At 44.1% G+C, this 23,491-nt stretch overlaps 2 protein-coding genes across 11 annotated transcripts in view; one reads left to right on the top strand and one right to left on the bottom strand.

Moving 5' to 3' along the window:
* LOC105497724 (glycosyltransferase 8 domain containing 2) overlaps positions 1-20,935 on the bottom strand; it is a 72,219-nt gene extending 51,284 nt beyond the window's left edge. The window contains exons 1-3 of one of the 7 annotated variants that reach the window (XM_011769030.3): positions 20,651-20,886; positions 19,848-20,033; positions 6,364-6,749 (exon numbers count right to left, since the gene is read on the bottom strand). The gene's annotated coding sequence lies outside the window, so the exon portion shown is untranslated. Of the gene's footprint in view, positions 1-5,883; positions 5,906-6,363; positions 6,750-19,847; positions 20,034-20,443 lie in introns of those variants that run through there. The other 6 variants (XM_011769029.3, XM_024797938.2, XM_071071215.1 and 3 more) reach the window with 6 other exon arrangements.
* Positions 20,936-21,024: 89 nt separating this feature from the next.
* Positions 21,025-23,491, top strand: part of LOC105497723 (host cell factor C2) — a 44,756-nt gene continuing 42,289 nt past the window's right edge. For 2 of the 4 annotated variants that reach the window (XM_071071213.1, XM_071071214.1), the window contains exons 1-2: positions 21,025-21,221; positions 22,673-22,821. In XM_071071213.1, the coding sequence (XP_070927314.1) occupies positions 21,059-21,221; positions 22,673-22,821 (312 nt within the window). In that variant the 5' untranslated portion in view covers positions 21,025-21,058. Of the gene's footprint in view, positions 21,222-21,444; positions 21,720-22,672; positions 22,822-23,491 lie in introns of those variants that run through there. The other 2 variants (XM_011769027.3, XM_011769028.3) reach the window with 2 other exon arrangements.

The raw sequence follows: 23,491 nt of genomic DNA, 5'->3' as shown, positions 1-23,491 counted from the left end.
GCCTCCTCCAGGAAGCCTCACCTAATTACCCTGGCTGGGTGCTCCTCCAGTCTCCATTCCTATCCCTGCACTCACCAGAATTTTTTTTTTTTAAGATGGAGTCTTGTTCTGTCAACCAAGCTGGAATGCAGTGGCATGATCTTGGCTCACTGGCAACTTCTGCCTCCCAGCCTTCTTGTGTGTTAGCCTCTCAAGTAGCTGCAACTACAGGCGTGGGCTACGTCTGGCTTTTATTCTTTTATTCTTTGTGTGTGTGTGTGTGTGTGTGTGTGTGTGTGTGTGTGTGTGTGTGTGTGTGTGTGGTAGAGACGAGAGTTTTACCACATCAGCCAGGCTGATCTCAAATTCCTAACGTCAAGTGATCCCCCCACCTTGGCTTCCCAAATACTGGGATTACACGCATGAGCCACTGAGCCCAGCCTAACCAGACCGTTGTCTAATACTGTGGTGTGCCTGTCTCCTCTACTAAACCACCAGACAGACCATTGAGGACAGAGATTGTGGCTTCCTCACCTCCATCTGCCTGTCCTGCCCCAAGGTGGGAACTCAATAAATGTGTGTTGAATCAATGAGAATCAGAAGAGAGAAAGAAAAGGGAAGAGGTTCTTGTTGCTCTGCTCTTCAGTCCCAGAAAGAAAGGGGTCAGCCAGAAGGAGGGGAACTGCTGATGATCCCACTCCAGGAATAAAAGCAGAGGGCTCTGGTTGTCTTATCAGCCTTCCTGCTACCATCACAACAAAGAGCCCCAGAACTGCGCCCCTTCCACCTCTGTGAGCTTTCCTAGACTGAGTGACTTCTGTGTGTGGTTTCTCTGTGGTAATAAATAGCCAAGACTTTAACATGAAATTGCCTGCAGGCCTGTCTTCAGGACAGACAGAGAGGTGGAGCTGGGAGTCACTGCAGGGCAGGCAAGGCACTGGGCAGTAGCATCTTCAAAGAGGGGAGAAAAGAAGGTTGAGGTTCTAGGGCCTGTGAGTAGGAAGAAAAAGAGAGTTCAGAGAGTTGTTCTGGGCATGAGAAGAGGCCTGTAAGTTTAAAAATAAGCCCCTGAAGACCTTGCATGGGGAGCCATTTTACCAGATGCCAAAGAGTTTAGACATGTAGCCAAACCTGGAAAGAATGTTTTGAGACCTGGCAGTGGCTAAGGGAATTTGCTCTGCCTTGGAACAAAAAGCAAAGTGGGAAAGGCTCTTCAGAAAAATACTCCAAAAATCAGTGCCCCTATGTTTCATTTTACATGTCAGCTCTGATCAGCTATGGTATGGGCTGTTGGGATTGCCAGACTGAGAAGAAATCTAAAACCATTACTGGAAGGAAGGAAGGAAGGAAGGAAGGAAGGAAGGAAGGAAGGAAGGAAGGAAGGAAGGAAGGAAGGAAGGAAGGAAGGAAGAAGGGAGGGAGGGAGGGAGGGAGGGAAGGAAGGAAGGAAGGAGGGAAGGAAGGAAGGAAGGAAGGGAGAGTGCTGTGATTGATTAATCATGTCGCCATGGGTGCAGGTAGGGAGTAATAGGAAATGATCTGGGAATCAAAGGGAAGATAAAAGGGGGGATTCCTAAAAGTACTGTTGAATGACTTAAATATGAGAGCTGTGTACATTAGTGGAAATATGGGCTTTATCCTTAGACAGAGCTGACTGTGAATCCCAATTAGCTGTGTAATTGTGGGTGACTTACAAAACCCTATCTGTAAAATGGGATTGTTCTGTATATTACAAAACTATTGCTACATAAGTATTAACTATTATTATTTTAACACTTACGTAGCAATTCTAGGTGCCAGGCATTGTTCTAAGACTTTTACAAATATTAATTCATTGATTATCACAATAACTCCTTAAGGTTATTATTCCAATACACAGGTAAGAAAACTGAGGCTCAGAGAATTAAGAGATCTGCCAAGGGTCACACAATTAATGAGTGGCAGAGCTAATATTTACACGCAGGCAGCCTGGCTCTGAGTTCACATTCTTAACCACCTTGAGAGTTACTACAGCCAACCACTTTCCATTGCTATGGTTGCTATCACTGTGTCAAGCAACTGACATAAGCTCTGTAAGTTAACTCTGCAAGACTTGCACCCTGAAGTTCTCAAATGCATTAAAACACATTTAACACAGCACTTCATTTTAAGCTATGCAAGCTACAAAGTCATTAACAGGACAAGAGTAAGGGTTCACTGAAGGAAAGAGAAAGGACAAAAGCAGGACTCAGGAGTCTGTCCTCTAACAAAATACCTCTTGCCTTTTGACTTTTTGCTATATGTGAAAGGTTTACTCAAGATTCACCAAGATACATAGAACAGGTGTCTTACTCCATTCACTGAGCTGCAACAAAATACCATTAACCGGGTGGCTTTTTTTTTTTTTTTGACACGGTCTTACTCTATCGCCCTGTATCAGGACAAGCCTCAGACAAAACTCCTCAGACACCGAGTTAAAGAAGGAAGGGGTTTATTCGCCCAGGGGCATCGGCAAGACTTCTGTCTCAAGAGCTGAGCTCCCCGAGTGGGCAATTCCTGTCCCTTTTAAGGGCTCACAACTCTAAGGGGGTGCATGTGTGAGGGTCGTGATTGATTGAGCAAGCAGGGGGTATGTGACTGGGGGCTGCATGCACCGGTAATTAGATCGGAACAAAACAAGATAGGGATTTTCACAGCGCATTCCTATACAATGTCTGTAATCTATAGATCACAGAACCAATTAGGTCAGGGGTCGATCGTTAACTACCAGGCCCAGGGTGCGGCACCCGGCTGTCTGCCTGTGGATTTCATTTCTGCCTTTTAGTTTTTACTTCTTCTTTCTTTGGAGGCAGAAATTGGGCATAAGATGATATGAGGGGTAGTCTCCTCCCTTAGCCCAGGCTGGAGTATGGTGGCATGATTGTAGCTTACTATAGCCTCAAATTCCTGGGCTCAAGCAGTCCCCTCACCTCAGTCGCCCAAATAGCTGGGACTACAGGCATGCACCATCACCATGTCCAGCTAATTAAAAAAAATTTTTTTGTAGGGACAGAGTCTTGCTATGTTGCATAGTCCAGTTTTGAACTCCGGGCCTCAAGAGATCCTCCCACATTAGCCTCCCAAAGTACTGTCATTACAGGCATGAGCCACCATGCCTGCCTGAACTGGGTGGCTTCTAAACAACACAACTTTATTTCTTATAGTTCTTAAAGCTGGGAAGCCCAAGATCAAGGTGCCGGTAGATTCAGTGTCTGGTGTCAGGCCTCTGAGCCCAAGCCAAGCCATCGCATCCCCTGTGACTTGCACGTATAAGCCCAGATGGCCTGAAGTAACTGAAGAATCACAAAAGAAGTGAAAATGCCCTGCCCCACCTTAACTGATGACATTCCACCACAAAAGAAGTGAAAATGGCCAGTCCTTGCCATAAGTGATGACATTACCTTGTGAAAGTCCTTTTCCTGGCTCATCCTGGCTCAAAAAGCTCCCCCACTGAGCACCCTGTGACCCCCACTCCTGCCTGTCAGAGAACAACACCCCTTTGACTGTAATTTTCCTTTACCTACCCAAATGCTATAAAACGGCCCCACCCTTATCTCCCTTCGCTGAGTCTCTTTTTGGACTCAGCCCACCTGCACCCAGGTGATTAAAAAGCTTTATTGCTCACACAAAGCCTGTTTGGTGGTCTCTTCATACGGACGCGCATGACAGTGAGGGCCTACTTTCTGGTTCATAGATAGCATGTTCTAGCTGTGTCCTCCATGGTGGAAGGGGTGAACCAGCTCTCTTAGGCCTTTTTATTCTTTTTTTTTTTTCTTTAAGATGGAGTTTCACTCTTGTTGCCCAGGCTGGAGTGCAATGGTGTGATCTCAGTTCACCACAACCTCCACCTCCTGGGTTCAAGCGATTCTCCTACCTCAGCCTCCTGAGTAGCTGGGATTACAGGCATGTGCCACCATGCCCAGCTAATTTTTTGTATTTTCAGTAGAGAAGGGGTTTCTCCATGTTGGTCAGGCTGGTCTCAAACTCCTGACCTCAAGTAATCCACCCGCCTCGGCTTCCCAAAGTGCTGGGACTATAGGCGTGAGTTACTGTGCTCGGTCTCTTAGGCCTATTTTATAAGGACACTAATTCCATTGGTGATGGTGCTGTCCTCATGACCTAACCACCAGGTTACCACTGCCAAAAGGCCCCACTTCCTAATAGCATCACCTTGGGAGTTAGAGTTTCAACATACGAATTTTGGGGGGACACAAACATTCAGACCATAGCACTAGGGGAGCAGGACAAGAGAGTCTTCAGTTTACAAAGAATTTGTCTTGCTTTCTCCTGTGCTGGCATGAGAAATTCTTTCACAAAAAGCCTTTAGATTAGGGGTCAGCAAACTATGGCCCCAGGTCAAATCCTGCCTGACACTAGTTTTTGTAAATAAAGTTTTGTTAGAACATAGCCATGCTTATTTTTTGTTTTCTTTATGTCTATTTTAACATTACAACAGCAGAGTTGAACAGTTGCAACAGAAACCATATGGCTTATTATCAGGCCCGTTGCAGAAAAAGTTTGCTGACCTCTGATCTCCACTTTAGGCCAGATTTTCTATATACCAATACAACACATATGATAATCTTATGTCCTTAACTTGAGAAGGAAAAACAAGGTATCCCCTTGGATGAGCTCCAGGGAAGGTGGGAAATAGGATGTCCATAAGAGGAACCAAAGCGAAAGCAAGTGTGGCCAGAATAGCACATCCCAAAGTGTGGTCCTAGAAATGTTAACTTATGTTATGCGATAAAGTGGTTCAGCCATCAACTATTTGGGAATCATTGCGTTAAACAACCTTAAGAGGATTTCTCTACTACAGGACTTCTCAGGACCTTTAAAATGCTATTATGCCTTGCGATCTCTAAGAGGGTAATATAGTTCACAGAGTTTCCCATGGGACTGTTTTTCAGAACATTCTTTGGAAAATGCTGAAATTAAAAAGGATTTAGAATCATTTTCCTCGGGAACTAGAAATGAAAACTATGAGGGCTGTGGCTTAATGAACCTCATTTTCTCTCAGCAACGAAAGAGGAAGCACAAAGAAGAAATAAAGAAAGAATGGGAAATAAAAGAGAGGTGTTTGAAGGAAGAAAGGAAGAAACCAAAGTGCTGGAGAGATGACATATTACGGTATGAGGAACACTTGGACGACTGGACTGTCAGAGGGAACCATGTGTCAAAAGCAGAGGTGTTGCCAAAAACAGGATGCATGATCACCGTTGTCACCACTGCCATCATCAGCACCATCAGAGAAGCTAACCTTTCCTGAGGCCTAACTACTTTGCAGGTCCTGTATTATGTCCTTTATAGACATTAGGTCATTTAATTTCCATTTTACAGATGAGGAACTAGGGTGCACGCAAATTACACAATTCACCCGGAGTCAAGCTTAGAAAGGTGTGTAAGTGGCAGAACGTAGATTCAGTCCTGTAAGCCTGACCCCAGAGCCTATGTTCTTACCACTGCATTGCACAGCTCTACTTCCAAGTGCATTAAAGGGAGAACTGGAATTACATTATGTAATATAGAAAGGATATTACACAGAAGTGCCACACCAGAACATTTGGAGGAAAAGGAAAAGACAAAAACCAACCAATATGACTTCGGATACTTGGCTGCACAGGGCCAAACAATGAGAGGACTGATTTTGTTTTCCAAAGCACATCCAGACATTCAGATATCATCATGTTTTCTTTCTCTCACTCTCTCTCTCACTTTTTTTTTTTTTACTCTCATGTTAACTATCCTTCTTATTTCATAAATTATATATCAGGCTTATCCAATGTGTGACACTTGCTCATAAAGTAAACATAAGATATTTTTTGAATGTTTAAAAAGCATTTTCAACCCAAACACCATGACTACTGTATTTACAATAAGCCTCACTTGGATTTCCACAACGGCCAGTTCTTTCTGGGGGGATGGAGATCCTCAGAACAGCTTCCTAAGACAGATTCTGAAAACATGAATCACAGCTCAGTTAAATCATTTGTGGCTCAGGACATACCTTCATTAAATGCTAGCATTCACTATCTGCTATCATCCTAACTGCTGATTTTTATGTTTAAAATCTGATACAAATAATAAATTATAATATTTGTGGAGAGAAGGAGGAGAAACTCAGGTCTGGAAAAGCAGCCCAGGATGTGAAAAACATTGCACACTGGATTTGCTGGAAATGGCCGAAAAGGGCTCCGCTGGAATGCTACAAATTCGTACTGGGAAGTTTCTGAAGGCAAAGTTTGTGTGGGGCAATCTGACACCTCTGATTTGCTTTCTTGGGTCTGTAGCAGAATAAAGAACTGCTGCAGACCGGCCAGGATAAAATTGAACGACTGCACGCTGCTCATAAATTTCTCTATTTACCTGGTGAATGGTGAGGGTAGGGCTTTGGGCTCCTCGGTCCAGAAGAGCTGCAAGGCAGAGCGTTCAAATCGTGGCTGGCCCTGGGCTGCCGCCCTCACGATGCTTCTGCTGCTTCTAAGATCCCATTGGAAGTCCCAAAGGGCTGGAGAGCCCCAAGGCCAATATTAAGTTTCCAAATGAATATTCCTCCCCGACCCGCACTCCCCTTTGCTTGCGTTGACTTTGGAGCGTCTCGGATTTCTTCCACCTCTGTGCTGGGAACCCAGGAGTTGCGCTGGCAGAGAGGGGCGGCCCCAGAAACCACTTCCAGATGTGCTCGGCTGGCCGACTCGGATAAGCCAGACTTCCTCTGGCTGCGTGCAAAACATGCAAAAAACAACGCGGTTCTGGAGGAAAAGACACAAAACCAGAGAAGAGCAAATGCTTGCAGGGTGAAGTTCTACCACATGTTGGGTCGAAGCAAACTTTGAAAGAACACAAGTGAAAAGTAAAGTTCATGCTGATTTTGAGAATCTTCATGGCCACTAGCTTCTCCTGAAATCTCCTAGTCGTTGAAATGCTGTTGTCCCCAACTCAAAACCCAGGTAACAATTGTGGTCTCCTTCTACCAAAGCAATAATGACAAAAGTTTCAAGATGGAGTGTTTTTGTGCCTGAACAAAAGAGGAATCAGAGAGGAATGAGGCAGGGAGCTGGGAGCTGACCTCAACAGCAATCTGCGCTGTTCTGTATGGGTTCTCAAACCCAGGAGATGGTGCCAGCACTTTGTCTGGGATCACGGAATTTATTTCTGCAGTGGCTCCTCTTCCTAGTTCCTATAAGGGTATAAGGATCTCCCTGCTCACTGTCTCTTTCTAAAGTGGTGCTCTCCAACAGAAATAAAATGCAAGCCACACTGTAATTTTACTTTGTGTGTTTTTTTTCTTTTTTGAGACAGAGTCTCGGGGTTTCGCCATGTTGGCCAGGCTGGTCTCAAACTCCTGACCTTAGGTGATCTGCCACCTCAGCCTCCCAAAGTGCTGGGATTACTGGCGTGAGCCACCTCGTCCAGCCAATTGTACTTTTTTTTTTTTTTTTTTTAAAGAGACAGGGTCTTGCTCTGTTACTCAGGCTGGAGTGCAGTGGAGTGACCACAGCTCACTGCAGCCGTGAACTCCAAGGCTCAGGCGATCCTCACGTCTCAGCCTCCTGAGTAGCTGGGATTACAGGTGCACTTCACTACACCTGGCTATAATTTAAAATTTTCTAGTAGCCACATTAAGAAAAAAGTACAAAGAGGTAAAATTTATCTTAATATTTTACTTTACCCAATATATATAAGATGTTATCATTTCAACACATAATATAAAACATTATTAAGAAGATGTTTTACATATCTGTTTTGTTTTTAAATTTAATTTGATACATATTCATGTAATAATTGTATATATTCATGGGGTACATAGTGATGTTTCAATATATATAATGTATAGTGATCAGAACACTGTAATTAGCGTATCTATAATCTCAAATATTGATGCTTATGTTGGAAACATTCAATATCCTCCTTCTAGCTCTTTGAAACTGTATATTATTGTTAACTATGGCCATACTACAGTCATATAGAACGCTAAAACCTATTCCTCCTATCTAGCTATAATTTTATATTCTTTAACAAATCTCTCCCTATCTCTCCCTTCCTCCTACCCTTCCCAGTGTTTTTTTTTTTTACTAAGTCTTTGAAATTTGGTGTGTATTGTACACTTGCAGCACATCTCAATTCAAACACTAAATTTAAACAGAAACACTGCACATATATGTAGATTTTATAAAATTTACCATTTAAAAAGCAGATTCATTTAAGGTAATGGATATCCCAGTTACACTGATTTCATCTTTACAAATTATATGAATGTATTAATATTAAATGTTTGAATGCACACTCAAAATACATATATCTATTATGTATCAAAAAAATTAGAAAAAACACTAGGAAAAAAAGTAGATTCACAAATCCAGGTTGGTCCAAATGTACTTAAAAATTTTCCAGTAATTGAATAGAGTATCAGTTTTTCAATTAAAATTAGTTACAGTTAAATAAAAATTAAAAATTCAGTTCCTCAGTTGCACTAGTCACATTTAAGTACTCAGTAGTCATTGTGGCTAGTGGCTACTATATTAAGCAGTTCCATTCTAAAGGATTTAGTAGGGATTTTCTTAGACATGAACTTTGAAGGTGGGAGGATCCTGAATATCTTCCACGTATATAGAACTTTGAATATAGCCAAAGCATTTTCATATCTTCTATTCCTTTTTAGCCACACAACATTTCTGGTAGGTAAGTTGAACAGATGTTATTTGCCCCAATTTACAGATGAGCAAACTGAGGCTTTGAGCAAATTAAAGCCCTAGTTCCCAAAGCAAGTTAGTGATGAAGCCAGGATTGGAATTCTTATTCAGCACTTCTTAAGTGTTTCGTTCTTGAGGCATGTTTCAAATACTAGGATCTGGGGCTGCAACAGTAGGGTTAAGTGGCATCCACATTGGTCATCCTTCAGCATCAAATTTGCTGCTTGTGTAGAATTATTGACTGCCTTGTGATCCCTTATGTGCCCCTATTCTAAAGCCCCCACACAATCCGGCAAGTGTGTCCTTTCTCCTGGAGAGGCTTGACATGATGCCACTCCTCTTCTCTCTTGACCCCCAGCATCTTGTACCTTATTTTATTTATTAATTATTATTATTATTATTATTAGAGGCATGTCTTGCTATGTTGCCCAGGCTGGACTTGAACTCTTGGGCCTTTCTCCTCAGCCTCCCGAGTAGCTGGGACTGTAGTCATGCACCACCATGCTCAGCAAGTTGTACCTTATTTTAAAGCACAATTCCATTAAAACATTTAGCTAAATGTTTTTAGCTAAAACATCGGTCACCTCTGGGAAGTCAGAAGGTTCAGGGGCAGTGCAATATACTATACTTTAAATACTCACTGCACACACATGAGCGAAAATAAGATAACCACTTCTGGCTCAGGGTTTCCCACAGCCCTTCCAGAATTATGTGCCGTCAGGTGCAGCAGGCCAGTCCCTCAGACATGTTCCAGGCATCATGTGGACAGCAGCCTGAGCTGACACCTGCCCTGTGCAATTTCCTTCACAGATCATGTCATCTCCTTTGCATCTCTCATCCACCTAGCAGAGAATGTTGTAGAACTTCTCCCTGACCCTCACTGTCTCTGATTCCAGCTTCTTTCTCCTTTATCCTCGCTGTGCCATACTCCAAGGGTGCAATAGGCTTGTTATCTATGACTTAGATGTCCACACTGTATGCACAGATTCTTCCCTGGGGAAGAAATGAGAAAAGAAACAGAGGATATGCATGACACCAGAGTGGGCTTCGGAGACAGACAGACCTAGTGTGAGCTCAGCCACAGGTCTTACCTCCAGTTTCCTCATCTGTTAAGTGGGGACTGCCAATTGGACTCTTGTGTGGGTTAAAAGACATCATGCATGTAAGGCACTCAGTAAGGACTCAAGAAATGGAAGTTTTTATTGCTGTTGTTTTTAAACAAAAATAATATTTAATTGAAATTGAATTATAATATGTAATTGATTTTATTGAATAATATATAATTGAATATTTAATTTTAAATTTAAATGTTTGACAAAGACTGAATACATTCAAGATGTACAATGTGTTGACTTGATATGCACATACACTATGTAATGATTACCACAATCAAATCAATTAACACATCCAACACCACCCATTTTCTACACTAGATCCCCAGAACTTGCTCATCTTATAACTGAAAGTTTGTACTGTTTGACTAACATATCCCCATTTTCCCCTCCCCTCACCCTAGTAACCACCATTCTACCTACTCCCTGCTTCTATGAGTTTGACTTTCTTAGATTCCAAATACAAGTAAAATTGTACATATTTGTTTTTCTGTATCTGGCTTATTTCATTTAGCATAATGCCCTCAAGTTTCATCCATATTGTCAAAAATAGCAGGATTTCCTTTTTATGGTTGGATAATATTCCATTGCATATATGTACCACAATATCTTTATCCATTCATCCATCAATGGATACTTAAGTTGATTCCATATCTTGACTATGATAAATAATGCTGCAATGAATATGGGGAGGCAGATGTCCAAAGGAAATAAAACCAGTATTTCAAAGAGATATCTGCCTCCCCATTGAAATACTGATTTTATTTCCTTTGGACATCTGCCTCCCCATATTCATTGCAGCATTATTTTTCCCTTCAAATAGAAACATGATTTCATTTGAACAGCAATATGCCCATTTGAAAAGATTCTCCTCCTTGGATGTCTTGCAGCTAGAGTGGCATGTGAGCAGATGTCTGCTGTCTAGCACTTCCTCGAAAGCTAGTGTTTTCCTGGCAAAGAGCTCTTTGGTGTCTTTTGCCCTTTTTTCCTGTTTAAAATCCAGCCTTGAACCTTGTATGTGAAGTAGCCACCTTGCAGCTCTGGGGATAAGAGGCCCGCACTATGCTGCTGCGTATGGCCACATTGGCTGTGCACAGTGACTACACAGTTGAATCAGTCAGGGTCCTGGCGGGATACAGACAGCTCCCTCCAATAAGGTAATGGTGGAGACTTTTTTAAAAGGCACTAATTGAAAAGGTATAATCACTGTCAGGGAAACATGGTTAAGAGATGATGCAGTACCCTGGGGCTAGCAATAGCAGGGAGTTATTACAACCCCAAACTCTGAGGGTCAATGAGAGAGTGGTTTCCAGGACTTGGAGAGAGGATATGGAGAGGGGTGGCCAGCAAGAGCAGCCCTCCCACTGGGATACAGCCAATCTGTGGTGCTCTGCACAAAAGGAACCAGGGGCTGATTACCCTAGCGTCACAGTCTCCTGTTGGTAGTGTCTCCCATTGACCAAATCCAACTAGAAGTCAGAGGGCAAGGAGCTCAAGTGCTATAATCCATTGAGGTTAGCCTCTCAGGACACTGAACAGGTTGAAGGGTGGAGAGTAGATCTGTAGAAGTAAATGAAAAATATCCTTGCATGATATGAATGGGGTCCCTGGCACTGTGTCATTCTGCAGCCTGGCATTTGCTAAAGATGGCAGAGAATCACCACAGCAGCCCTGAATGAACTACTTATGGAAAATCTTGCTATGTGATGAAAATAAACCCTTAAGTGGTCAAGTAACTTTGGTTAGATTTAGTTACATGCCTGAGTGCAACCGCATGCAATATGTATGCATTTCACATGCATTTTATATTTGTGGTATCATTTGTCAACAAAACATGTATCTGAGTCATTATTATTCTGTGTTTATTACTTACTAGTTGAAAGTCAGATGTTCATCGTTTCTTCTTGCTAACTGGGTCTGCCTTGACTGTGTATATTACTTTTAGATAAGGTCCTAGATAAAATCTATTAAAGCTGATAAGGTTGCCTGGGAGGAAAGGAATAAGTCTTCTCTAGTAGTACATGAATTACCACATTGGGTCAGGCTGACAAGCCTCTTTGCCACGTTTGTCTCCCATGGCTGGGCTCCAAGATCACACACATGGGGCAGGAATTACCATAGCAGGCTCAATTCCCTCTCTTTTGCCTGGTGTGGTTCAGTTGCAGGTCATCTTCTTGTTGCCCTGAGCTTCAGTGCTCTTGCTCTCCCCTGCTACTCCCTGAACTGCAGCAATTGCTCCAGCACCTGAGTCTCACACTAGAGTTCCCTCTCTCCCACATGCTGTAACTGTTTCTCTTCCTTGGCCCAGTTCCCTGTTCTGGCAATTAAGTTAGGTTCTATCTAGCCTGGAGCACTGCCTTGCTCTTGCCAGCTGCCCTCTCTGTGCTTTGGCCATAGCTTCAGCCAAGATTCATGGTTGGAGCCCTGCAATCTGTAAACAGACCTCTCAGACACCATCTGTTTCCCTCACTTCGGCAACAGTCCCTGCCCAGGATCTCTGCTATTGAGTTCTGCCCACTTGCTAGCACTCCCCAGAACCTCTTCTCAGACCTCTGGCAAAAAGCCTTTGGCCCTTGGCCCGAGTCCTCAATTGAGATTAAAGACATTGCAATTTACACTCTTGGCTGAAAACACAGGACTGTCTGCCACCTCCAGCACCAGATTCTCACTCTAGGGTTGACTTTTTGGCCTGCAGCTCAGGAAGAGGAATAGAAACTGTAGAAATATAATAACATCATGATAATGATAGAAATAAAACAATCTACTACTTACTAAATGCTCACTACATGTCAGTCCTTGCATAAGTATAGCACAGTCCTTGCTTGGCATGGCAACAGCACAGATTTCAATTAGCACCATTTAGTTATATAACACAAGTCCCCCAATAACACAGTTCAAATTTCAGTTACCACAGTATATTAACTGTGAGTAATTGCATAAATACAAGCTTTGCTGCCAGGTTTTCAGTCCACAAAATTACTATGCAAATAACAGATGTACACCATGATCAGTGACCATAGCATATCACTTCATTTGTAGTCTGCTGGTGACCGGTCACTGGACATCTGTTATTTAGTTATGCACAGACAGCAAAGCATGTAGTTGTGTTGCCTCCTTATCTCCATGTGACATTTTAATAAATGGACAATAGAATTTGCCAATAAAGATAAAAGTGAAGCAAAGAAACGAAAAGTGATAATTGTGGGAGTGAAGTTCAAATCAAAGATCACTGGAGTTACAGAAGAAATTGTTGGCCATGAGAATGTTGTTGTTGCCACTGTTCAACTCCAGATGGGCATCCAGAAAAACTTAGTAAAGGTAAACTTATGAACATAAATAAGGAAGGAAGTTGGAAGTTGTAAGGACAAGGATAAAGATGTTCCAGAAAGTGACATGAGCAAAAAATTCACATTAAAGGAACATTCAGAGATATCTCACAACATTGAAAGCACAAAGGAAAACTTAGAAAGGAGGCTGGGCATGGTGGTTCACACCTGTAATCGTAGCACTTTGGGAGGCTGAGGCAGGAGGATTGCTTGAGCTCAGGAGTTCAAGACTAGCCTTAGCAACATAGGGAGACCCCATGTCTACAAAAAATAAAAAAGTTAGCCAGGTGTGGTGGTATACACCTAAGGTCCCAACTACTCAGGAGGCTGAGGTGGGAGGATCACTTTAGCCTGGGAGGTCAAGTTTGTGGTGAGCTATGATCATGCCACTGTACTTCAGCTCAGATGATAGAGACCCTGTCTCAAAAAAAAAAAGGCCTTAGAAAGGAGTATGACAATTTGCCACAGCATAGAAAAGATGCTCACTCCATATAGTAAGCTATATGACAAGAAGGTGGTAAGCATGGTTTAAACTACTCATGGTAAGTTTTATGCAAAGAAATAAAACTCTTTAATTCTCAATATTTCTGTTTTAAATTATGGCATAACAAAGAAATATTAGGTTTACAATTTTTTCATTTCTCTATATATTTATAAGCAATAGTAAGAAAGTTTTTAATATTTTGACAAAAAAGTTTTTAAACATCACAAAACAATTGTAATTTTTCCCACTGGTAATTAAGATCACTTTGAAGGGTGTTGGCTTGCATATCATGTTTGCAGAACAGTATTATCATGCAAAGTGAAGACTGCCTGTACTTTACATGTATTATTTCATTTATCTATTGATTTCTTTCTTTTTTCCCCTTTGCTAGGTCGCTGCCCCATTTTCAGCACTAGATGGTGCTGAAACCCATGTTTGCCTCCATTCTAATAAATATTCAGTGCCCCTTGTCCTTAATGGGGGATATCCCAGTAGTATGGGAAGGCTGACTAGGGGTTCAGCGTTCAAGGGTCCTATAGACCCAACCTCCTACAGTGTGGTGCTACTGAACAGCCACTCTGATTTGGTGTCTCCGTCTCTTTTTGTCAAGTTACACAGCAGTTTCCAGAGCTGGGATAGTAGTCTCACCTCTCCCCTTTGTCTCTGGCTGTTCTCAGGGATATTTTTCCTCCAGGGACTACTGATGCTTCTAGTGGTTGAGGCAGGGACAGGTCTTCTGCCAGGGAACCCAAGATTGTGGAGAAGCTGGTTGTCTATGCCTTGATCTCACTTTTTACAGTGTACACTGTGAGTTGGGGGAAATTTTCATGTACTTGGTGCCTGGTAGATTGTGGGGAGGGGATTACAGATGTGGAAGTCTACTTCTCTTACCATCTACTCAGAGTTTTTTAAACTTCTCTGTGGCCCCAGCAAATGTCTCATCCTCATAGTTGAGTTATTGGATATTGCTGGTGATAATTTCAGTGTTGAATATTAGTTTTTGGTTTTCCACTGGGGGGTGTGAAGCCAGCTTGCTTCCTTGCTGCCACTTTGGCACCATATTATCTCATTTAATCCCTTGACTAATCCTGAGAAGCAGATGCTCTTACTCTTCCCATTTCATAGACAAAGAATCTGAGGTTCAAAGAGGATAAATAATTTGACCAAGGCCACACAACTAGTTAAGTAGCTACAACCTATTGGGTCTTAAAGCCCATGATCTTAACCCCAAATGAAACAGTCCAGGTAAATGACTCTGGTGGGTGTTTGATATGGAGGAGTGGGCAGAGAGGAGAGGAAGTAGTGAGAGATGAAAGTACCTTCTCTAACATATGCCTAAAAAGTCTAGAGCAGCACTGTCCAATAGAGCTTTCTATAATACAACAGATGCCCCCTTACCCAAGGGGGATACATTCAAAGACCCCCAGAGATGCCTAAAACCACAGATAGTACCAAATCCTATATAACTCTAACTAAGACAGCTACTAAATGACGAATGGGCAGGTGGCACATACAGTGTGGAAACACTGGACAAAGCATGATTCATATCCCAGGCAGGTAACAGCGGGACAGTGCAAGACTTCATCATGTGACTCAGGATGGTACACAATTTAAAACTTACAAATTGCTTATTTCTGGAATTTTCCATTTAATATTCTCAGACTGTATTGACTGTGGGTAACTGAAACCATGGCTAAAGAGGGATTCCTGTATATGTATAGAATACATAATATTTATACAATCTATAATAGAGAATTAATGTATCTATTCAACTCTCGTATACATGTAGATATACATGGACTTCAGGATCCATCTTTCCTTGATCCTCCAGGACCTCGATCCACCAAATCCCAGCTCTTTCTGAACAGACCTACTTGCCCTATGGAATGTAATTTCCAGTAGAGCTGCTCTACTTCACTAAGTCCTCAGGAAATTAGGCTCCTTCCAGCTCATGGTCCAAGACAGCTGCCCCAGCTCTAGCCATTACATCTACATTCCAGCCAGCAGGAAAGAGTAAGAGAGAGGAAGTTTCCCTCCTCCTGAACACATTTTGGAATTATATATAGTACTTTTGCTTATACCCCATAGGTCAATATTTAGCCACAAGCCACAACTAGTTGAGGGAAGTTTGGGAAACGAATTTTTATTTAGAACGGTCATGTGCCCAGCTCATAGTCCAGATTCTGTTACTGAAAAGAAGAGAAGAGCAGACATTGGGGGTCATCTTGAAGGAGAGTGGGTACAGTAGCCTGGGAAAGTGCTTATTTGTTTGTTTTTTCCTTCCCAGTCTCAATAATGAGAGGCAGGCAAGGAGAAGAAGGTTGGAAATGATTGCTGGTTGTGTACTTCCAACCTTTTGTTTGCAACTGGATCCTTCTTCTGGGCCCAAAATCATGCTCAAGTCTCACCATCCAAAATAATAACAATTTACACAGTACCTCTCTCTCCTTGCCAGCCATTGTTCTTTCTTTCCTCACATAGCCAAGTCTCTATAAAGAGTAGACTATACATGTTATCCGCATTTTCTAATTCATGCTTCAGTTCTCTCTGGCTTCTTTCCCTCCCACTCCATTGAAAACATTTTAATTCTAGGCCACTACTAACCTCCTAATTTGCAAATCCAACAGTTGCTTCTTCGTCCTCTTCTTCCCTGACTTCTCTATGGCTTTTGGCTTTCCTTACCACTTCTGCCTCTATGAAACCCTCTTTGCCTGTGGTTTCTTTGACATCACCCTCACCCAGTTCCCTTTTAACTTCTCTGGCTACTTATTCTCTATTTCCTTCATGAGTGCCTCCTCTTGTCTTTACCCCATCAATGCTGGCTTCTTCAGGGTGCTATTTTCCATCCCTCTTCTCCAAACTCTCCTCCTAGGTTGTTGTTTCCAAACTACAATCTTGAAGTTTCAAAGACTGAAGGTACTTTATTGTGAAATGGGGACCTCTTTTAGATGCCTCCCTCAAGGAGAGAGTACTCAAAACTGCTCTACTAAAATAGCTTTCCCATTGGATTACGTACTTCGTCACTGATTGAATTGTATCTCCCCCAAACAATATGCTGAAGTCTTAACCCGCTATACCTGTGAATATGACCTTATTTGGATATAGGGTATTTGCTGATATAATCAAGTTAAGATGAGATCACAGGATGAGCCCTAATCCGATATAGCTAGTGAATTTACAAGAAGAGGAGGAGGCTGGGTGCAGTGGCTCATATCTGTAATCCTAGCACTTTGGGAGGCTGAGGCAGGAGGATCACTTGAGCTCAGGAGTTTAAGACCAGCATGGGAAACATGGTAAAACCTCATCTCTAGAAAAAATTTAAAAATTAGCCAGACATGGTGGTGCACACCTGTAATCCCAGTTACTCCGGAAGCTGAGGTGGGAGGATCGCTTAAGCCCAGGAGGTGGAGGCTGCAGTAAGCTGAGATCGCGCCACTATACTCCAGCCTGGGTGACAGAGCCAGACCCTGTCTCAAAAAAAAAAAAAAAAAAAAAAGAAGAAGAAGAAAAAAAAGACAGACACACAGGGAGAACACCACGTGATGATGTGATGGAGCCAGAGATGAGTGATTCATTGACAAGCCAAGGGTTGCCATGGATTGACAGCTGCCACCAGAAGCTAGAAAGAGGCATGGAAGCATTCTCTCCTACAGGTTTTGGAGGGATCACAGCCATATTGACACATTAATTTCAGACTTATATATCCTTCAGAACTGTGAGACAAAACATTCCTATTGTTTTAAGCCACCAGATTTGTGGTACTTTATCACAGCAGCTCTAGGAAACTAGTATACATTTCCTCATCACCCTGCAGCTCCCTATCTAAGCCACCAGTTATAGCTTGCAATCCCTTTTGTCTTAAAAATATTTGCTTTCATTTTTCTCCTAGTTCAAGGGTTCTCTGGCTTTCAAATATCATAGACTAGTTTTTTTTTTTAAATTTGAAGTTCAACATTAGGGTTGCAACTTTTGATTTTTCCTTTAACCTTGTGCTATAAGGGCATTAGAAAAAAACTACCATCTAAGCACAAAACTCTCAGAACAAAGTACAGTTCTTTAAATTAAACACTTTGGGTTTTATGAAAAACTCACTGCTTTATTCCAACTCTTCCAGTTTTATTTCAGATTCATAAAAACTTATTATTGCAACATTTAAGAGCCTATCTTATGTGCGTGACAAAGAAAAATATTAATAAATATTCATAACCTCTTTTCTGTTTGTAGGCATCTTATTTCTCCCTCCCTTTCCAAATTCTCTTTGGACATATTATGAAATTGGACTGGCTGGGCACGGTGGCTCATGCCTGAAATTTCAGCACTTTGGGAGACCAAGGCGGGTGGATCACCTGAGGTCAGGAGTTCAAGACTAGCCTGACCAACATGGAGAAACCCCGTCCCTACTAAAAATACAGAATTAGCTGGGCATGGCGGTGCATGGCTGTAATCCCAGCTACTCAGGAGGCTGAGGCAGTGGAATCACTTGAACCCAGGAGGCGGAGGTTGCAGTGAACCAAGATCACGCCATTGCACTCCAGCCTGGTGAACAAGAGCGAAACTCCATCTCAAAAACAAACAAACAAACAAACAAAATTGGGTTATACTCAGTGAGAGGGAGAATTTAAGAAGCAGAAGCTAAAAAGAATAGTGAGAATTCCTTTCCTTTTTTTTTTTTTTTTTTTTTTGACAGAGTTTTGCTCTTGTTGCCCGGGCTGGAGTGCAATGGCACCATCTTGGCTCACTGCAACCTCCGCCTCCTGGGTTCAAGCGATTGTCCTACGTCAGTCTCCCAAGTAGCTGGGATTACAGGCATGCACCACCACACCCGGCTAATTTTTGTATTTTTAGTAGAGACGGGGTTTCACCATGTTGGCCAGGCTGGTCTCGAACTGCTGACCTCAGGTGATCTGCTCTCCTCAGCCTCTCAAACTGCTGGGATTACAGGTGTGAGCCACTATGCCCAGCCTGAGAATTCCTTTTTAAAAGGTAGAGAGTTCTCTTTCAAAAAGAAGCTTAGATGGATGAGAAGGTGGAGAAGCATGCTGAGGTTTAAGGGAGTTGGGTGAATGAAGCATATAAGAGAAATTGAAAATGGTAAAAGATGAGGAAAAAAGAGCTTTAGGAAATTTACTATACAGTGTATTCTCCTTTCAGTACCTCTTGAGAATCTGAGGTAGGGATTTAAATTGCTTTCAATTTTTTCTTCCACTGGACTTATATCTCTATTTATTTTATTTTATTTTGAGACGGAGTCTCATTCTTTCGCCCTGGCTGGAGTGCAGTGGCGCAATCTCCGCTCACTGCAAGCTCTGCCGCCTCCCGGGTTCATGCCATTCTCCTGTCTCAGCCTCCCAAGAAGCTGGGACTACATGCGGCCGCCACCACACCCGGCTAATTTTTTTGTATTTTTAGTAGAAACGGGGTTTCACCACATTTGCCAGGATGGTCTCCATCTCCTGACCTCGTGATCCGCCCACTTCGGCCTCCCAAAGTGCTGGGATTACAGGCGTGAGCCACCGCGCCCGGCCTTATATATCGTTGTTTAATAAAAATAGAGATGGGATCTCACCATCTTGACCAGGCTGGTCTCGAACTCCTGGGATCAGTGGATCCTTCTGTCTCAGCCTCCAAACGTGCTGGGATTACAGGTGTGAGTCACTGTGCCCAGTCCTTTTTCAATTAAATTTTTAAAAAATAACTTGTGCATTTTTAAGATATACAATATGAAGTTATGATATCATATAGACCAGGGGTCTCTAATCCCCAGCAACCAGTCCTCGGTCTGTTCGGAACTCCCATGACCTCCCGAGCTCCGCCTCCTGTCAGATCAGCCGCGCATTAGATTCTCAGAGGAGCTCAAACCCTACTGTCAACTGCCCATAGGAGGGATCTACATTGCATACTCCCTATGAGAATCTTATTCCTGATGATCTGAGGTGGAACAGTTTCATGCCGAAACCATACCCTCCACCCCCCTGCCAAGTCCATACCCCCCACTCCCCTGCCAAGTCCGTGGAAAAATTGTCTTCCATGAAACAGGTTCCTAGTGCCAAAAAGGTAGGGGACAGCTGATACAGTCACAAAGTTGCTACAGCGCAGCATATTAACATATCCATCATCTCATATAGTTACCACCAACCCTTTTTGTGTTTCTGTGGCAAGAGCAGCTAAAATCTACTCATTTGGCATGAATCCCATATGCAGTGCAATTTTATTCCTAATGGACTTGTGTGATTACCTGTAGGATCAAATCACAGGGCAGCTAGGCCTTATTAAGAGTTACATTGGCTGGGTGCGGTGGCTCACGCCTGTAGTCCCAGCACTGTGGAAGGCCGAGGTGGGAGGATCGCTGGAGCCCAGGAGCTGGAGCTCGCAGTGAGCTCTGATAGCGCCACTGCATTCCGGCAACAGAACCAGACCCTATCTAAAATAAATAAATAAAAATAAAGAGTTGCGTAAGACTGCTATCAGAGGCAGTATTGCACAATGGTTGGATATGACTGCTATCAGAGGCAGTATGGTATATGGTATAAGGGCTTGGGGGTTCTGGAATCAGAAGTCCCGTGGTTGATTCCTGGCCCCAATCTTTTTTTCAACACCTTTCCTTTGTGTTCCTCATAATATTACTTAATTGCACTGTGCCTCATTTCTCCATCCACGAAAGGGAGATAACAGGAGCCACCTCACTAGATTGTTGGATGGATTACACGAGTTAATACACATGAGGCACTTAAGGCATTCGTGGCTGTGGACAGCCCTCACTTGTTAGCTAGCAATGAAACAGAAACCTACAAACCATCTCTTCTCTGCTTAAGCCAAAAAAACCAAAAATACCTCTTGTGGCTCACGGTTCCCAAGCTTCCTGGCATGGCTCCCCACAAAGCTGCCCTCGGTTCGCCCTGGCAGGCTTTGTAGCGACCTTCCCTGCCCGGGTCCCAGTCACGGTCGAGAGAAGCGGCCGTGGCCCGGGCTCGCGAGGCGGGCTCCCGCCCGCACCCTCCCTTGCGAGGTCCCCGCCCCTGCGCTCCCAGCTCTTCGCACCTCTACACGAGCTTCTCTCACGTTGCTTGTGACACTGCCTCGCCCACACATCCTAGATGCTCAATTAAAGTGGACGTAAAGGAAGATGCTGTGCCTTCTCCCCAAAATACCGAACGGGAGGCTCTGGGTGGGGACGGGAGACGTGGTCAGTGGGAAGTGTCCTTCCACCCTAAGGTGCGTTGCCCCGGGTGGCCGCTGGCCACGTCGCCTGGGATGGGGTTGGGGCTCCCCTCTCAGGACCCCCCCTTCCCCGGCGTCTCTCCCCTGCCGGCGGGCCTCCAGCCTGGCCCCCGGCGCCCGCGGCCACGTGACCCCAGCACAGCTGGAGGCGGTTCCCCGCCCTCCCCAGGGAGCAGCGGGTTGAGGCGGGAGCGGTGCATTGTGGGCAGAGGGGCGGGGGTTGGGAAGATGGCGGCTCCCAGCCTCCTCAACTGGAGGCGGGTTTCTTCCTTCACGGGGCCGGTACCCCGCGCCCGACACGGACACCGAGCGGTGGCCATCCGGGAGCTGATGATCATCTTTGGAGGGGGAAATGAGGGCATCGCGGATGAGCTGCACGTCTACAACACGGGTAGGCGCGGCGGTGGCTCGTCGGCCCCGCCTGCGGGAGCCGCGGAGGGGGAGGGGAGGCGAGGCGGCGGCCGCGGCCCTGACAGCTGTCACCGCCCGGTCACTGCTTCCTCGGGCGGGCGGCGGGGAGCGCGGCTCGGCCGGGCGGCCCGGGTCCCGCAGCTCTGTCCCGGACGGCAGCTCTGGATCTCCGGGACCCTCGGGGACGCAGCGGACCCCGAGCGGGGTGCACCGGTCTTCAAGCGGGGGATCCCGGACGCCCCCGCCCCAGCGCTGCTGGAGGACGCAGGCGACAGAAGACCGTGTCCAACTGCCTGGGCTACTCCCCGAAATCTCGCCCCTGTCAAAAAACAAAACCCACTCCAAACCAAAGTTCCGTCGGGCCTTTCCCGGCTTTGCCTACCTGCCTTCCTTAGGAGGAAGACCATCTAGGGGGTGAGGAGGGAAAACGAGAGGCCTTCTGGCGCTCTTGCCTCAAATACAACCCGGTGTTTGGCAGGTAACGGTCAAGAGCCCCTCCGTGGGCCGCGCTCTAAACCGGCGGGGACGTGGTGAGGCGGCCTTGTGTCTGCATACTCGGTGTGGGCGCCCTTCTGGACTGGCCCTCGGAAAGAGGACTGTCATAACCTGAGCACCACTGCAGATCACAAGTGTCCCTGGGCAAGGAGCCCCTATCTTTGAGGACCTCTGTGGAATAGAAAGGAGTCTGGAATTTAATTTTTTTCCCCCTTGTAAATGCTCAGGCTGTCACAAGAAATCTTTTCGGTGTAAAGACAGTGATGGAATTTTGGGTCTACTTCATGCCTGATAACTTTTCTCGGACGAAACAGCTTAATCACAGGAATAATTTGAAGGTTAACAAAATAGTGGAGTCTGAGAAATTTTATTTTTTTCACCCTCTCCTCCTCCCAGCGCCCCAGCATATGAAGTTAAAAAGTTACTGACAGTTTGGTCTTAGTGTTCAAAACCCTGGCTTTGGAACAAATTAGACCTGATTTGAATCTTGCTCTGCCAGTTGCCCAGGATCAGCGCTGAAGTTACCAAACCTTTTTTAGCTTCACAATTTTCAGTTGTAAAATGGAGATTTTTATACTCACCCAGCAGGGGTTTTATAAGAATTAAATGATACAGATCAGGGTTTTTCAACAGCAGCACCGTCGACCTTTTGGGCCAGGTAATTCTTTGTAGAGGTCGGGGGAAGCTGCCCTGTATTGCCCTGTACATTGTAAGATGTTTGACAGCATCCCTGCCTCTACCTACGAGATGCCAGTAACAGCCCCCTCCAGTTGTGACAACTAAAAATGTCACCAGACTTTGCCAAATGTCTTCTGGGGGGCAGAATCATCCCCAGTTGAGACCCACTGATAATGATGATATATGTAAAGTACTTGCTGATAGTATGTGATAACCGTTGTTGGTTATAATCAGTTTTAATTTTATTTTGGCAACTAGCTACGAATCAGTGGTTTCTGCCAGCTGTTCGAGGAGATATCCCTCCAGGCTGTGCTGCCCATGGATTTGTCTGTGATGGTACCAGAATATTAGTATTTGGGGGTATGGTTGAATATGGAAGATACAGCAATGAGTTATATGAGTTACAAGTAAGTGTATTTAATATTATTTCATTCTGAGGCTTTAATAATGATATTGTTCATAATTTTTCAAAAGATTGCAACATTACTAACATTGTTTAACACATTTTGACATTGTTCAAGTAATGTAAACTTCACATTTTATAGCTTTACAGAAAATGTTTCCACTTCACTTAAAAGCCAAAGTTTCCTGGCAAGTCTTTTTCCCATACCCAGTGCAACATTTATAACATCAAGATACCTGTTACTTAGCATCAGTTGTACATGTTTATACTTAAGTTTTTGTATCTTAGTGCAGTAGAAACTTTAGCCTGCAACAGGAGCACCTGGAGGACCTGTGAAGACACAGATTGCTGGGTTCTACCCAGAGAGTTTCTGAGTCAGTAGTGGGCCATAAGCATTTGCATTTCTACCAAGTTCCCAGCTGCTGAAGCTCCTGGTTTCTAGAGTATACTTTTTGTTTGTTTGTTTTGAGACAGAGTCTTGCTCCGTTGCCCAGGCTGGACTGCAGCCGTGCGATCTTGACTCACTGCAACCTCCGTCTCCTGGGTTCAAGCGATTCTCCTGCCTCAGCCTCCTGAGTAGCTGTGACTACAGGCACGCACCACCATGCCCAGCTAATTTTTGTATTTTTAGTAGAGACGAGGTTTCACCATGTTGGCCAGGCTGGTCTTGAACT

This window comes from Macaca nemestrina, chromosome 10 (genome assembly GCF_043159975.1).
Source record: "Macaca nemestrina isolate mMacNem1 chromosome 10, mMacNem.hap1, whole genome shotgun sequence".
Classification (NCBI taxonomy): Eukaryota; Metazoa; Chordata; class Mammalia; order Primates; family Cercopithecidae; genus Macaca; species Macaca nemestrina.
Note: the sequence above shows the minus strand (reverse complement) of the source record. Positions and strands in the feature narration are given on the sequence as shown.